Source organism: Perna viridis, chromosome 5 (assembly GCF_037379345.1).
Source record: "Perna viridis isolate PV_CMFRI_1.1 ecotype Kerala chromosome 5, ASM3737934v1, whole genome shotgun sequence".
NCBI classification, from domain to species: Eukaryota; Metazoa; Mollusca; class Bivalvia; order Mytilida; family Mytilidae; genus Perna; species Perna viridis.
In genome coordinates, this window is record NC_142449.1 from 4,417,939 (window position 1) to 4,435,486 (window position 17,548).

The following is a 17,548-nucleotide window of genomic DNA, read 5'->3' on the forward strand; positions in this document are numbered from 1 at the left end:
GAAGTTGGTTAAAGTTAGACTTTTGGTCATTTTCATCAGAAATAGGGCTAAATGGCTTGTATGGCTATCTCTTGATCTAAAATATTTTTTGCAGGATGTTTCTATATGTAATGATGGTGTGCAAGGTCATAGGATCTTGATTTTCATGACATATTACAGAACTGGGTGATAGTTAGACTTTGTTATTTTTGTCAGAAAAATATCCTCAGCAACAAAGTTAGGGATTTGTTATATGGGGTATTAACATTTTTTGTGTCCATTAATACGTTCATCGGTCCTCTTTTTCTCATCGCAACTAGTCTGACACTAACAAACAGAATTTCATGACACTATGTGGCCAGGATACAATATGTATATATGCATATATTTAGGAATTTCTGATCCCCAAATTGATCCTCAGACCATAAGTAACACAAGTCTTGGAAGGATTTCTGAATCTGCAAACCATGTCTTCATACAAAAATAAACATGTTCCGAATTTGGGAAATCTAGTGAGCAGGGGCATCATTAGTGTCTTACTGACACATTTGATTTACTAAAAATAAAAAAAAAATCACTACTAACAAATGAGGTGGGGGCTCCTGTGATAAACAGGGCTTCTAGTATTTATTTGTAAGGTTCTGCAATTTAACCTATATGGTCTTTTATGAGTAATGGTGCCCATGTTTTTTGCCAGATTAAAAAATCCCAACAAAAAGATTGTTAAAGATATCATACCCTAAGGAACATTTAAGCAAAGTTTGGTTAAAATCTGTCCTGTAATTTCAGAGAACAAGATGTTTGAAAACTTTATGGACAACGGACATATAGTGATGACAATAACTCACATGGCCCATCATGCCAGGTGAGGTAAAAAGTTGATTTTTTTTTACAAAAAATATCAGAGAAGATTGTAAATACACGAAAGTAAACGGATGCCAAAAACAGCATCAATACCGTTGCTGCCTCCAATGACAGGGTGATACTATTATATGACCCATAAAATATTTTGCTGTCCTATAAAAACGACACAATAGGAATGATGGCAGTGCCATACCATTTACAACAACAAATTATGTCAGTCGAAAAAACTGGTTTGCACTGGGTATAATTAATAATGGTAATTGTGATCAAAAGGGCAAGTAACTAAATCTGCTGTATTTTATTTCAATAGATAACTATAAATCATAAATTTGTAGATTCTGGTAATCCATTCAGAATTATAGCACACAATTTGTCAAATGGTGATGGGTCAAAGTTCACATAGCGTCTTTTTAACAAATCAGGTCGATTCTTCATACTAGGGCGTGGTAGTAATATATCAAACATTTTGTTTCCTGTATCTAACCAAGCAAAGTTCTTTATACCATTATCACTATCAAGATTCAATGTATTCAACTGGAAACACATGAAATTAATCATATTTTGACTGAGATTGACACACTGGACACTTACTGGTTCTGGTAGACTTGTTATCCCCTCCTGAAAGATAAACGTAAATATGTTTATTCAACTGGAGTTTAAAATGCAGTGAAATGTATCTTCAGATGGAGAAGATACTTCCAGTCCTACAATAAACAAATATACACAGTATTGCATGAAAAGATAATTACATATTTTTTATGAGTTCACCAGTTTACAACCTGAGTCACATCAAAATATCGACAGAATAAACATATGAGACATTTTATACTTAAAAAACTATGCTCACTACTTGATACCCCCACACTTCATTTGATAACATGCACATTGTGACCTCCAAATGATTTGGATCAACTGAAACATGTCATAATAATTCTATGAAAGTTTCCATCAATTCCATTTAGTGGTGTATGAAAAGTAAAAAATAAGGGTACCCCATATGCTTAGTCAGTGTTTTGCTATGTGAAACCCCAAATCACTTTGGATCAAAATTTTAAATAGGAGGTACAACGTACAATGGGAACATGTAATAAAATATTATGTAAAAGTTTCATTAAATTCCATTCTGTGGTATAGGATGAGTAGCAGATAAGAGAATATGGGTTCCCCTACATAATGGAAGTAAGGACTTATAGACAACCCTATCACTACATACCTAGTGGGGGTACAAAAATAAATAAGGCAACAAGATATGACACCCATTATATGAAAGCAAAATGAAAGAACAAGAAAATGGGAAAACATGACAAGAACACAAACTTCAGTTATAGTTTTTGAGTGAACAATAGATATTTAACAGTTATTTTCATTTTGTTTTCTTAAACAAACATAAACACTTGAGAGGTTTTAATACCAGTAACAATGAATCTTTATAAAACAAGAGGCTCCCAGGAGCCTGAATCGCTCACCTAGTTGAATTTTGCCTTGAAGTTGTCCAACAATTTTGACTCGAGAAAACTATGATAGGACTTATTATAGGATCATTTCAGTAAATGAAAGATTTTGGCTAAACCTAAAGGTTTTGGAGATATATACAAAAAACTACTGTCTGACCCCTATGTTCTATTTTTAGTAATGGCGGCCATTTTTTTCAACGGATCAAAAATCCCCACATCTGCATAATCACACCAAATTTGGTTCCAATTGGTAAAATAGTGTCAGAGGAGAAGATTTTTGAAAGAAATAACATTAATAATAGCAAAAAAACGTCGAAAAAGGGTAATAACTCCAACATGCTGAACAGATTAAAATGAAAATTTGACCACAGATGGATCACATTAAGCTGAACACTTTTTACCCCCATGTCAGAATTTGGCTAAACCTAACAGTTTTGGAGATATATGCAAAACACTACTGTCTGACCCCTATGTTCTATTTTTAGAAATGGCAGCCATGTTTTTCGACACATCAAAAATCCCAAAATCAATTCTATGCAGGATATCCCAAGGAACATTCAAACCAAGTTTGGTTCCAATTGTTCGAGTAGTTTCAAAGGAGAAGAGTTTTGAAAAATTGTTAACGACGAAAACGGACGCCAAGTGATGGCAATAGCTCCCATGACCTTCAGCCAGGTGAGCTAATAAGTCATGAGAGTTATATAAACTGTTATCACAGAGATAAATCTTGCCTGTTCAATATTGTCAACATAATGGTGTGTTGGTTAAATATTATTTTTTGTGTTGCTTTCATATTTTGTATAATAATATGAAATAAAAACATTATTTTTGTGTTACCACTACAAAGTATACTAGACTGGGGGGTATAAACGTAAAGTTGGCATGAATTTGCGATGCATGATGGTAATGCATCTGTACACCACATTTCATTTACCCAGCATAAGGGGTTCATGTTGAAACGAACTTATCAGAAAACTTAACATTAAATTAGACATTGAATTTTCTAAGTCAACAGACCATGACTGCAGATTGATTGATTGTTGGGGTTTAACGCCCGAGCAGCAATATTTCAGCTATATTCAGGTGATGAACATGAAATGTATGATAAAATGAACATGAAATGATGATGATGAAATGAAAAAATGGATGGGACACAAGGATAATAATGGTCAACAAATTTTTATTGCCACTAGAAAAAGGGAGGGATGGGCAGAATCGGGCAATTTAGCCTCCTGTGGCAGAGCACAAAGGTTCCTACTCCTATTGAATACCACAGCAGGGTTCTTTAATGTATGAGGAACGTGGCATCTTTCCCAACACGGTGCACCACTATGGTTTGCGGTCAGGTTTTCCGTATTATAGCCTGACAACCCCAGCATGTAGGCTAAAAACCACTAATTCCACTTTCCATAGGCTTCTATGCTAATTTCACAATATTCAATGGCTTCTCTGGACTTTACCTTAACTTTAACCTGCAGAGGACTATATATCAGCATGATTCTACATATGTCAGATCACAATCCTCAGAATGGCATATGGGGTTAGCAGACTTGCAGTGCAGTACTGGTCACCGGAAGTGAAGGGTCTATAAATAGCATGGGAAATCCCAGTGTTTTCACAAGATAGGGGTATATTTAAAAATCATTATGGAGATTAGGCTTCACATCACAAGAAGCAAAATGCACCTATAAAATGTACAGAAATGTTTTTCCTTTCAGAAACTGTTTCAATTTTTTAAATAAGATGAGAACTTTTTTCACAGCACTATGAGGAACAGGGGTAATTTCTGCGTAGGACTATTTTTGCGTACGTTCCAAATGCTCATTGGTTGAATTGGTGGTCTGTAACCTGTAACACAACCCAGTTGCTCAGTGGGCAGAGCGCCTAGCCCCTGGCTAGGTTCGTAAGCATTATTTAGTTGCTTTTTACGACAAGCTTAGCACTGCTGCAGGCCTATTCTTTTGACACCTGGACCATGCAGCGGTATATGCGTAAAATTTGCATGAATTTGAGATGCAATGATGGTAATGCATCTGTCCACTAAATACCACTGACATAGCATAAGGGGTTCATGTTTAAATGAACTAGTCAGAAAACTTAATGTTAAGTTTGTGGACACTGCCTTCACTGCTGTCAGCAGAAAAGCAAAACCTAAGTCTCACCTTCCATGACTTTCATAGCAAGTGAGACAATAAAAAATACAATCTATAGTGCAGTATTACACAAACGATTTTACTCTTCCATCCAAATCATTAAACCATTACAATAAACAACACCCATATTTCCTTTTCACCATCTCTCATTAATTATTTATTACATGTATCATAAAAAATGTATTTGATAAAAGATAATAAGACATCACAGACCACTCAAAGGGTACTCTAAATGTTTGCCTTTCAATGTGACATATGAACTTACTCCATATTTTTCCTTCGCCCGGGTCATGGCAAAGGCAAAACTGAACATTAAAGCTCGACATTGTTTGTCTGTCTCCGTCCACCAATCAGACTTTTCTGTGTTGGCAATGAACAGGGTGTGAGGTTTACTAAATGTATAGGCAGATTTAAAACCTGAAAAAAATACATGCAATATTTAAAGTGCCCATACATGTTTTTCATAACATAAAGTAGATGCCATGATTTTAGGTTTTTTTTTTTTATTGGTCCTTGAAAAATAATTAATGTAAATATTTTATCAATCTACACTTTTAATTTTTTAGGGTGTTTCTGTTATGGACTAATTCAGGTTAAGGATCATACATAAAATGTGCATCTTTTTAGTATTAGATCTCTGTGGGTCGTATTCTTTATGAAAAGAATATCAAAATCAGACAATTTCCAACATGCAAGCATCTGTTAGCATAGAATTTGAGGTCCTGTAATTTGACACCATCCTTTGTAATTCATTTCTTCCAAGCAACAAATGATGACAGCAGATTACAATAAATTACCTGTACTAATAATATCATCATAAATGTGCTCTTTAATAAGATCTACTGTGGGTTTGACAGGATAGATATCTGGTACATTTATCTGTGCTGATTGGTCAACACTATCCTGGTCAACAAAAGGTGACAAGTCTTGATCACATCCTAACATATACAAAGGCTTTCCACGTATCAGAATTTTGTCACCTGCAATATTTCAATGAAATGCTTCACAGGGTGCAGCTTGATATGACACAGATGTCAAACCCTGAGCAGTTTGGGCAAGTGTGGACACACCAAACTTAACACAGCCTTGAATTACAATTAAGCATTTGACACAGGATAAAAATTTGACCAGAGCCAAAGTGGTTCATTTTGGCCATTATTCCTAAATGGGTTTTTAGCCCTTAATTCATACAAGATTCAAGTCTTAACCCCTAAATCAATCCAAGGCTTACCATTATCAACTGATACAGAATATTGTGGGAAATATCATTCACATTCAAATGCTTTTACAGCAGTTATATACAAATATAGTTAAATTCTATAAAATGCTTGTTTTAGGCTCCTTTTTCAATACATTTACTTTTGTACCAAATCAATACCAACCTTCCTTTTGTGGTTTGGAACCTTATTATAAAATTTGATAAAAAAAAAACAAAACTGTGTCTACAACATGTACAACATCAGCATCATACCAATATAACAGTACACTTGATAGCAGTTATAAAAGAACTTATTTATTGGGAGATCGGGTATCTTAAATAAATATTATATTTCATGGATTGTTAGACTGTATCCATCACAACAGAATAATGAAACACTAACTTTTGTTTTGAAAATTGGTATCTTTCACTTGTGAATGAAAAATTTACTACAAAAAGTACAATTTCATCAGCGTCTGAAATATGATGGTTGTAATCATTGTTTATACAACCATTAAGTGAGATATTAGCCTGAAATACAATCACATGTTCAGAATTATGTCCCTAGCCTATGGGTTGTAAAACTAGAGGCACCAGGAGCCTAAATATTAGAACTACAACTCAATGGAAACAATTTTTATGCCTTATCATAAGAATCATTTCATCAATTGAGAGTTACTTACTGTCTATCAAAACTTTCAGGAAATTGGCTTAAAACTACAATCCAAACAGGATACCCAAGGAACATTCATAACAACTTGCATTAAAATCTGTCAAGTAGTTTAAGAGAAGAAGATATTCGAAGAAAAGTTTACAGACAATGACAGATGCAAAGTGATTGCAATAGCTCACATGGCCCTATATACATTTGAATGAAAATAACAACAGGTTACTGTTCATACCTTTATATGAAAAGTTAGTTTTTAAGTGAGGCCTTGATATGAGCCTTTGACAGGTTACTGTAGATGGGAACTGAGTTGCAGTACTTCGACTCAATCGAATCATATCTGTTAAGAGAACCTCACTGAAATATAAAATAGATACAGACAATAAATTGAACAAGATGAAGTGTGAACAATTTCTACAAATGCAAAAACATCTCACGAAACATATCTAAATCAAATCCCTTAAGTCAATAAAACATTTTGTTTGCTTAATAAACAGCTGCGCCATGAGCACATGATAAGCCTGATCTCATAATAAAGTTACAGTGCAGCATGTAAAAAAATCCCATTAAAATATGAAGAAGTCCTATAACTCTAAAACTAAAAATAAAAATTTCTTCAAAAAGACCATGATAACAAAAAACTGTCTACAATTTAAAGTTAATGTATAAAGGGGTTCCCAAGTTTATCATTAAAGGGGTTTTCAAGTTTATCATTAAAGGGGTTCTCAAATTCATCATTAAAAGGAGTGTTCAAATTTACCATTAAAGGAGTTCTCAAGTTTATCGTTAAAGGGGTTCTCAAGTTAATTATTAAAGGAGTGTTCAAATTTATCATTAAAGGGGTTCTCAAGTTCACTGTTAAATGGGTTCTCCAGTTGATCAGTAAAAGGGTTCTCAAGTTTATCATTAAAGGAGTGTTCAAGTTTATAATTAGAAGGGTTCCCAAGTTTATCGTTAAAGGGGTTCCCAAGTTTATCATTTAAGGAGGGTTCAAGTTAATCGTTAAAGGGGTTCTCAAATTTATTGTTATAAGAGTTCTTAAGTTGTAGTGCAAGTACATTTGTAATCGTGCAACATACGAACAAAAATCCCTTAAAATCTACAAAAAGTCAATAAATGAAAAAAAGAAAAATAGAAAAATTCACCAAAATGTATACAGGCCTTCAAACTATGGTAACAAATAACTGTGTGTAGTCTGAAGTAAATCCAACATGCAATTTCCAAAATATGGGATGACATGACATTGTAAAATCTTGACACTCCCCTTTTTAAAAAAAATAACAAAAAACTCAGACACTAAACATGAAATTTTCTCTAAATAGTATATAGAATATAAGTGCATCATAACAAACATTTGTGTCTAGTTTGAAGTTAATTGAGCACAGGTTCCTCAATTTATGGTGTGACATATTAAGAAGGACAGACAGACAGATGAACAATTGTATGACTGGTCTTAAACTTCTGTATAATAATGAGGGAGGGTTTCAAATCATGTCTAAAACTCAAACTTATATAGGCTTAACTAAATATATACAAGAAATCTGCGACCAATGGCTCACTAGTGATACCCCTGATTTCAATCCTGATATAACGAAAATAAACAAAGTCCTCTGTAAACAGGAAGTTGTTTTTGAATTTCCTGAAAATGGATCACACTACATGGCATACCTACAGGAAGAACATGTTAAAATTTCAAGCCATTGTAATGAGTAGTTGCAGAGAAAAGTGTTACTGACTGAAACATGGACAAGGGTAAAACAGTATACCTGTCGACCTCTTCCCATCTTCAGATTAGTTAAGGACACTGTAAGCACCAATAATTTATTGAATTTAGACATGTAACTTGGGAAACATGAATATGCTCCATAGAAGTGAATTCCATCTACTTAATTCTAAGTTAATCAGAGTCAATATGATTTCAACTTACACTGAGGTGTTAAGAAAATTTCATTGGGAAAAATCAAACCTGCAGAAAAATGTGGGTAAGTACAAATAAAATATTGTTTGTTGGTATAAATGTATGTAGGTTCTGACAACTTACATAGATTTAGCAATAGGTACTGCATACTCTCTACGAACAGACTTTTTTGGAACATCTGGATCCATTCGACGTGGCATCTTGTCTCTTGTTGTGATCCATTCTTGTGAATGATGAATGTACTGTTGTAATAGTCTCTCCTGTCATAGTTTGAATGAAGTTTTTAGTCATAGTTAAGATGAAGCTATTTGTGTCATGTAAAATATCCTTGTTTGATAAAAGATATCTGTCAAAATATCCTTGTTTGATAAAAGATATTTGTCATGTAAAATATCCTTGTTTGATATCAGATATCTGCCAAAATATCCTTGTTTGATAAAAGATATCTGTCAAAATATCCTTGTTTGATAAAAGATATTTGTCATGTAAAATATCCTTGTTTAATATCAGATATCTGCCAAAATATCCTTGTTTGATAAAAGATATCTGTCAAAATATCTTTGTTTGATAAAAGATATCTGTCATGTAAAATATCCTTCTTTGATAAAAGATATCTGTCATGTAAAATATCCTTGTTTGATAAATGACATCTGTCTGAAAATATCCTTGTTTGATAAAAGATATCTGTCTCAAAATATCAGTTTGGATGAATGTTTTATATAATACAAATGTTAATTACAATCATCTTGATAGTTATCTACTTCAGTAATCAAACTGTTGTACAACCTGCAAAACATTTTTCAGATATTTTTTGTGTTTTTTTTAGGTAAAATGAATTAGATTACAGGTGTTAGTATATGTATTCTTTATGACTTTGTTGTTTTGTCTACTTCTTAGACATTTGCGATATCACACCATGATACAAACTGGTGATATAAAAATGTTGCCGTTGTGATTGGTTGCTGTGTGATTGTGAATCATTTTCATAAAACCTGATTGTGTTAATAAAAAGCCCTCCCCAGAAACCATATGGAAAACCCACAAGTAATTCAAATGGTAAAAAAATCAGTGAACACTGACATCATGCAATAAAGTTTCAATGCATTCAATTCAGTAGCTTTAGATGAGTTGTAGATTAGAACATGGTTCCCCACCTTGGATGAGGAATGACAAAGTCCATGATTTGCATCAGGAACCCCCATAAGTCATCAAATGGAAAAAAAAACAAAATAGGAGGTGTACAATGACATCATTGATAAAGAATTTGTAAAAGTTCCATTCAGCAGTTTAGAATATTTGCAAATAAGAACTGGGGAAACAGACAAATGGATGAACAGAAAGCATGATCACAATATACCTCCTGCTTTGCAGGGGGAATAATAAAAAAGATTAAAAATAAATTTATCTCGCATTAAAAAATCAATTTAGTAATAATCATACTATTTTGATGGAGCAATACCTTATTGGGCACATTAACTTTACTGACAAGTCGAGAGACATTATCTGGTAGTCCTTCTAACTGTAATGTCTTAGTCAGGGCACACACTTGGCTCATATCTACAATAAAACATCTAAACTAAATCAACTACCAGGACTTGCTACCTGATCCAAAAGAAGCATATTTAACCTATTATGTATATCTAGACACACTGATATTCTGATTAACATTTACACCACATCTTGTATATTCTGAATAGGGTGAGTACCTATTTGTGGAAAAGCACCCCTTGCTTGTACTAAAACTAAGCAATATTTTTTTGCTGTATGTTACCATGGTTACTTTTTTTATGAGAATATTCAACAATTCACCATAAACTTCTTGAACCTCTACGACACAATTAAACAAGAGGCTCCCAGGAGCTTGAATTGCTCACCTGGTTATATTTGCCTTTCAAGGGCAATAACTCTAACAAGTTGTCCAACAATTTTGACTCCATGAAGACTTCGGTAGAACTTATCATAAGGATCATATTACCAACTGAAAGTTTCATTCTATCTATTATAGTTTTCAAGATATTGACTGAAAACTGCTAAATACATTATTTTTTGCCTTTCAAGGACAATAACTCACACATGGAGTCATCTGACAACTTTGATCCCTGAAGACTTTTGTAGGCCTTAGAACAAGAATCATCTCAGCAACTGAAAGTTTCATTTGATCTATCATACTTTTCAAGATATTGACTAAAAACTGTAAAGAAAAATTGATATTTTTCACCTCTCAAGGGCAATAACTCTTACATGGAGTCGTCTGGCAACTTTGATCCCTTGAACACTTTTGTAGGCTTTATAATAAGGACCATTTCCGTAATTGAAAGATATTGGCTGAACCTAACGGCTTTGGAGATACATGCAAAAAAACTACTGTCTGACCCCTAAATTTTATTTTTACAAACGGCAGCCATGTTTTTTAACTGATCAAAAATCTAAATGGTCATTTTGTTTAGGATACCCTAAAAAAACATAAATACCAACTTTCATTGAATTCTGTGAAGTAGTTTCTAAGGAGAAGACTTTTGAAAGAAATAACATAAAAAAAAACAGCAAAAAAATGTCCAAAAAGGGCAATAACTCCATTATGGGTCAACAGATTTCCACCAAAATTTGACAACAGATTGATTTGATTATGCTGAATACTTTTATTAATGTCAGAATTTGGTTAAACCTAACGATTTTGGAGATATATGTGAAAATCTGTTGTCTGACCCCTATGTTCTTTTTTTTAGTAAAGGCGGCCGTGTTTTTTAACCGACCACAAATCCAAATGGTCTTTTTGTGCAGGATACTCTAAGAAACATTTGTGCAGGATACTCTAAGAAACAACCATATTAAGTTTCGTCCAAATCCATTCAGCAGTTTCAGAGAAGATGTTTGAAGAAATTGTTAACTACGATGACGACAATGGATGCCAAGCGAGCTAAAAATATGTACTTTATTTAGGAAAATGCCCAAAACTTGTTTTTAATGCCTCAAAAGTGAAAACAAATGTCATCCATTTTTTTCTTTTATCAATTCTTTGCTTTTCGAAGTCTTTTAGACACTTTCTGTTGAGATAATCATTGTTAATTGGATTTAATTCATTCTGTTATAAGGTAAATCTGTTTCTGAATGTATAATATTGTTTAACAGGGCTGTGAAGCTTGTATGTAGCCACATGCTCATGGCCTTGATCAGATAATGAGAGTTTTGATTGGCTCAATGATATATTTATATCTGATTGACAACTCCCATGAGGATATTGTGAGTCACAATCACCTAGTCTGATTAACTTTGACTGGCTTCAGTCGTAAATTGGTTAAGGTCAACTAACTCTGCCCAGGTGTCAACACAATTGTTCAATTGGAGAGAATATCTGTTGCTGACAAACTTCCTGTCCAATTTAATATACAAAACCTAGGCACCAAGAAAATTGCCAACTAGTTATTTTTGTTGCCAGATCAAATAAAAAATTGCAAACTGCGACATTGGCAAAGCCTCAGTGCAATCCCTATAAACAGCCCATAAACAAGTTCCATTTGTGGAATCCCTTCTATAACTCAAATGTTGATTGTTGGACACTATTTAAGTAACATTCAGGGAAATATGATATGGTCACATACTGGACCAATAGGAATTAAAAGTAAATAGAATGGCAAGCTTTGACCTTCCCCTGTCTTTATAGATGTACTAGCCAATACCAAATAATATATACATAAAAGTCAATATAACTTAAGCTGACTATACTTAAACATATTCATACCTTGTATAAATTTGGTTTTAAAGGTATATGATAATGCAGGATTTTCATTGTACAATGGATGGTCTGTTAATTTGGGTTCTTCCTCAAACCGAGGATCATTAACTGGTGGCTTCCATTCCACTCTCTTAGGACCAAACTCTTCCAAGGGATCATGAACTGTGACACCTATATAGACACACACAAACAAACTAAAGATTAAAACCTCTTATATTCTTGCAAAAATAAAAAAAATGCTTTACAGTTGGCTGCTCGAGATGTTACTCCCTGAAACACATGTACAGCATTTAATGATTACAAAACTTCCAATATTTATATATGACTGGTATTCTCATATTTAGAAACTAATGCAACTGCTGGTAGACCAAAGGTACCTGAAGGTATTCACCAGCCCAGTAGTCAGAATTGAATTTTATAATTGAATGTTTATCGAAAATTGCAAGATAAAAAAATTCATAACTTCTTAAACAGCTGAAGCTTCATTCCTTGTATTGCACATGGTAGAATTTCCCTATGCTAGATTCTGCTACTGTAAACATATTCGCAGTTGCTAATTTTCGTGGATTCTGTCAAGTGAATTTATTTGCTGGTATAAATTTTCGCGGAATAAAAAAAATGATATGCATTCTACAGTGTTAAAAATCAACTTCGCATGTATTATTTTTCGCAGTTTTCTGTCCACTGCGAAAATAGCAAAAATTAGTACGTTTACAGTATTTGGATATTTTTGTTTTTGAGTAATCACAAAAAAACGTCTATGGATGGCAATGACATAAACTTTGTCAGTACAATACTATTATACAACTGCAAAATTTAAATTTGCAGTCATATAAAAATAGTTTTCATAACTGATCTTTTTATAGTAAATAAGGGTAATGGAAAGCAAAAACCAGAATCATAAAAAATTTCACAGCTGTGTATAATGTGTACTTGGTTTCATGAAGTATCTATCTAATTATTGCTGAGGTTTTCATTTTATGAAAGGTTAACACTATATATAAAGGGTTACCAAGTTTCTGTATAGACTCAGGTATATTTACTGGAGGATTTCTAAATTTTCCTCTGGTTTTCCATAAATTCTTCATAAATCTTGGTTTGTCAACTTTGTATATGAACAGACGTGGTGAAAGTTTCATGGTTGGTTATTACTCTCAACTGATTAAAAAACCTGTAAAAAAGTCAAGAATTTCACAGTTTAGCACACTGTTCAACACAAAGAGTATCATCAGCAGTGAATCATTTGAATCCAAGAAACCATTTAAGCCCTGATTGAAAATGTACAAATTAAGCTGTCAAGAAAAGAAACTTGGATAAAAAGAGATCACAGGCATAGCTATGTAATAATAGCCTATTTTTGTCTAGATCACTTAAATACTGACATGGAACTACACACATTGACTTGATATTGCCATCACTTGGTGTCCGTCATCATCATTTGTATTTGTTAACAATTTTTTTTTATCTAAATTCTTCTCCTCTGAAATTGCTTGACCAATTAGAACCAAACTTGGTAAGAATGTTCCTCAGGATGATCTGCATAGAGCTAATGTGGGAATTTTTTATTCTGCTGAACAACATGCATGTCATTACTATAAATAGAACATAGGGATCAGACAGAAGTTTTTCACATATATCTCCAAAATATTTGAGTTAAGCCAAATTCTGATAGGGTAAAAATTAAAAAATATTGTGTTAATATATTAAGCCATGTTGGAGTTATTGCCCTTTTTCAATGTTTTTTTTTTTTACTCTTTCAAATGTTATCTCTTTCAAAAAACTGCTCCTCTGATACTACAAGTCCAACTGAAACCAAACTAGGTATGAATGTTGCTTAGGATGCGTGTATAGAACTGATGTGGTGATTTTTTGATGCGTCAAAAAACATGGCCCCAATTACTACAAATTGAACACAGGGGTCAGACAGAAATTTTTTGCATATATCTTCAAAACGTTAAGCGAAATTCTGACACAGAATTTGCTGAAATATGCAATATGCTGAACATTTTTGTTCAGTATTATGAAATCTATTTGTGGTCAATTTTTTTTTTTAATCTGTTCATGCAAGTTGGAGTTATTGTCCTTTTTCAACAAATTTTCAATGTTGTTACTTTAAAAAAATTCTTCCCAGAAACTACTGGACAGAATTTAATGAAAATTGATATGATTGTTTCGTAGGTTTGAGCCTTTGGAATTTTTAACTGAGAAAAACATGGCTGCGTTTACAAAAATAGAATGTTGCTTGTCTAACCAGGTGAGTGATTCTGGCCATTATTTAGAGCCTATATTATTAACCGTATCTTGGTCTATATAATACACATTTATATATTATATGAAGTGTCCATTTGAAGGTCAAAACATGTGAAAAATGTTTTTTAGAAATTGATTGCAGTAGAATTTTGTAAGGCAAAAGATCGATATTTTGCACTTGAGCTGTCAATTTATATTCCTTGATGCAGTATTTCCAACAAATATGTGAAGGAAAGAAATATACAAATGTATAATTACACTAAAACACCATGTTCAATAGCTACAGAATTGGATAATTTTAAATTTGAAAGCACGTTAAAAGTTGCAACAGGATGTATGAAATGGCTTAATAAAACAAATCGAAAGTCAGGAAAATCAGACATTTCCGGTTTGGTTATAAGTCAAATTTTGTGAATTCTATATATTAAAACATACTTTTAAGAAAGAAAATTGTTTGATATAGTCAAAATTAATTTTCAAATACTAATTTTCAGCTGCAAAAGCATTTAAAAAGATGGGTTTGACAAAAAAAAATACAAGCCTTGTAACTAACCAGGCAGCCCAGGTAATGTTTTCATTCCACAAATTTCTCTCAAATACAACCCCGGGTCTACAGTGCCTTAAGTCTTATGCCTTTTGATTGGCTGAGTGGAAATGATGTTCATTATTTATTTTTATACGTTCTAATATTTAGATTTAAAAAGAAATGTTAAAATATTTCCTTCAAATTACTTAAATCATCTTTTGATACAAACACACAGAAATAAAGTTAATTTAGATAATTTCTTCTATGTTTTTATTTTATTTCATAAGTGGCAATTTACTCATATATTGTGCATATCCATCGCTGGTAACCCGAAACTTTATAGAGATCCTAGGGTCGATTATATTATTGACCAGGGAATGTACTTTTAGGTTTTCAGTTGTTTCATTTTAATCTCAAACAGTGTTTATAAGAAAGAATTATTGTACAACCTTGGTCTGAAACATGTTATTAAGACATAAAGAGTAATCAAGGGATCCAAGGTTATTGCGGTAATCAAAAGAATGTAACCCAAGGACAAAGACCAACATGGAAAACAGACACACACAACAAAGAACATAAAGTAACTAAAATCATACATACAAAGTAACAAAAGTAAATGAGCAACTCGGACTCCACTAAAAACCGGGAGCATGGACCAGGTGCACCGGTAGGGTAAGCGTCCTCTGCTTTTCTAGAAACACCTGCCGAGTTGCTCATAAAAAGTCAAGTCCGGGGTAGACAAACGAGGAAGGGCAAACTATGACCCGTTGAATAAATCAGTTTTCATGGTGCTGATGGATACATCATAACAATCCATGAGTTCATGATGACGACCATAAAAACATGAATTGAAGAAAATATCATAATAATTCAATATGAAAAGAAGTATTTGATAAGTAGACAAACTTTGTTTCTGTAACATTTCACTTCAGGTTTGTTTGTTTACATTACACATCTATTTTTTCTTATAAGAAGTCTTTCATTTCTCTGCCAATTCTCATATATTGGTGAATAATGCGCTGGAAATGATTTCCAAAATGTGGTAAATACAATAAGAAATGATGAAAATAGAAGGTAAACTTAAAACAGAAATTTTTTTTTATGTATATGTTTTTTCCCGAAGTTTAATTAAAATGTGTGCCACCACTTTCAAGTTAAAGTAAATAAACTGCAAATTCCCCCTTTTCTTAGGAGGTCCCATAACTCTAAGTCATTATATCAGAAAATAACTCAAATTTAAGGACAGCTTACTTCAGCAGGCTGAAACTACTCCTTCAGAGAGACACCAGTGAAAAAAATATAATTCTGTAGTTGCTAGGGTCGATTAAAGATAACCAATATAAAATTTAATGGGAGATTTGAATTCCAAATGTGCAGAACAGAATTTAAGATTGTAATTCATATTAACACCAACATTATATGCACCTAGTCATAGTCCGAATTTCCTCTGACCCTGCAACCCTCCTCTTTTTTATTTGGATATTGATATGTCGGTATGGGGTCAGAATGATGTGCCATACAAAAAGTTGGAGATTTAGCGGTACCGCCCTTCAACTGCTTGTAACAACTTTCAAGTTGAAATTGTTACTTTTGGAACGGAAGGGTAGTGGACACGTAATTTTTCAGCAGAATTTTGAAATGTTCTGTTAGATTCCGGTTTTAAAAATCGTTTCTGCTCCGTTCCGTTCCAAAGGTAACAAGCTCCGCCTACTCCCTATTACGGTTCAAAATGTCAACAAAACAGGGTCTCTCATGGAAAATTATCAACACTCAATAATAAATGTAAGTTTTGTAGCAAATTTGGTATTAGCATACAGAAAAATGATTCCGGAATCAAACTAGGTAGGTGTGACATGCACAATTTCAACTTGAAAGTCGTTACAAGCGGTTGAAGGGCGGTACTCTGCGGTACCGCTAAATCTCCAACTTTTTGTATGGCACATCGTTCTGACCCCAACCCGACATATCAATATCCAAATAAAAAAGAGGAGGGTTGCAGAGTCAGAGGAAATTCGGACTACTAGTCAATGCTGCTACAAGAAGTAAACAAATGCAAATTAATCAGAATAGAGCTCCAAAATTTCTAATCCCAAAAGGGATTAGAAATCCATTTTATTTCAAAAGGGAACCTAATCAATGCTTTGCTCACACTTAAGGCAAATGCTTTCCTCATGTTAGTCGTTACCATTGCTATGCAATGGGAGAACTTTTATAATACTGTCATTACTGACCAAATCAAAGTCTGTTGCAACCACTTGGACGGAATCAAAAATTGTTAACTGGTGATGACGTAATAATGACGCATATTTATGTCTAACCCTAAATCCCCTTACAAAATAGCTGATTTTGTACATTACAGTTGCTATCTTTTAAATAATATTGCCCGTACAGTATTGTTTTTAAAATCAGTCATCTGATTTGGACTTAAATGGTCAGACCGTGTTTACTGAAAATAGATATGTGTGTGCATACAAACACCATACTTTTTAAGAAGCTGGTTTTGTTTCTTCAATTGTCCATGCGGATTGTTCTAACACGGGTGTCTAATTGGTCTAACCAGGGGTATTATGGTATGGGGGAGGGAAACCCAATACAAAAGGTGTGGACGATTTTTGGGTATTTAGTTATACCATTTCTGAAACGGACCTTTTTACTTATTCGACTAAAGTACTTTATCATTACTATCTGACGGGGTAGTATAGATAAAAAAATCCCCCGTTCTTACAACCTGTGACATAGACTGGTTATAAATATACATTTCATGCTTCTCTACAGGAATAAGGATTTTATTTTAATCAATATACGA

The 17,548-nt window shown here is 33.3% G+C and overlaps 1 protein-coding gene across 1 annotated transcript; it reads right to left on the reverse strand.

The window, feature by feature from the left end:
• Positions 1 to 1,126: 1,126 nt before the first annotated feature.
• On the reverse strand, positions 1,127 to 17,352 carry LOC148615672 (large ribosomal subunit protein mL37-like). The gene is made up of 9 exons (XM_088582152.1): positions 17,226 to 17,352; positions 12,979 to 13,137; positions 11,973 to 12,137; positions 9,693 to 9,790; positions 8,357 to 8,493; positions 6,551 to 6,672; positions 5,248 to 5,430; positions 4,716 to 4,867; positions 1,127 to 1,461 (listed from the first exon to the last, which is right to left on the reverse strand). Exons 2-9 carry the CDS (start codon positions 13,103 to 13,105, stop codon positions 1,165 to 1,167), a joined length of 1,281 nt encoding a protein of 426 aa, XP_088438278.1. The 5' UTR covers positions 13,106 to 13,137; positions 17,226 to 17,352; the 3' UTR covers positions 1,127 to 1,164.
• Between the last annotated feature and the right edge of the window lie 196 nt (positions 17,353 to 17,548).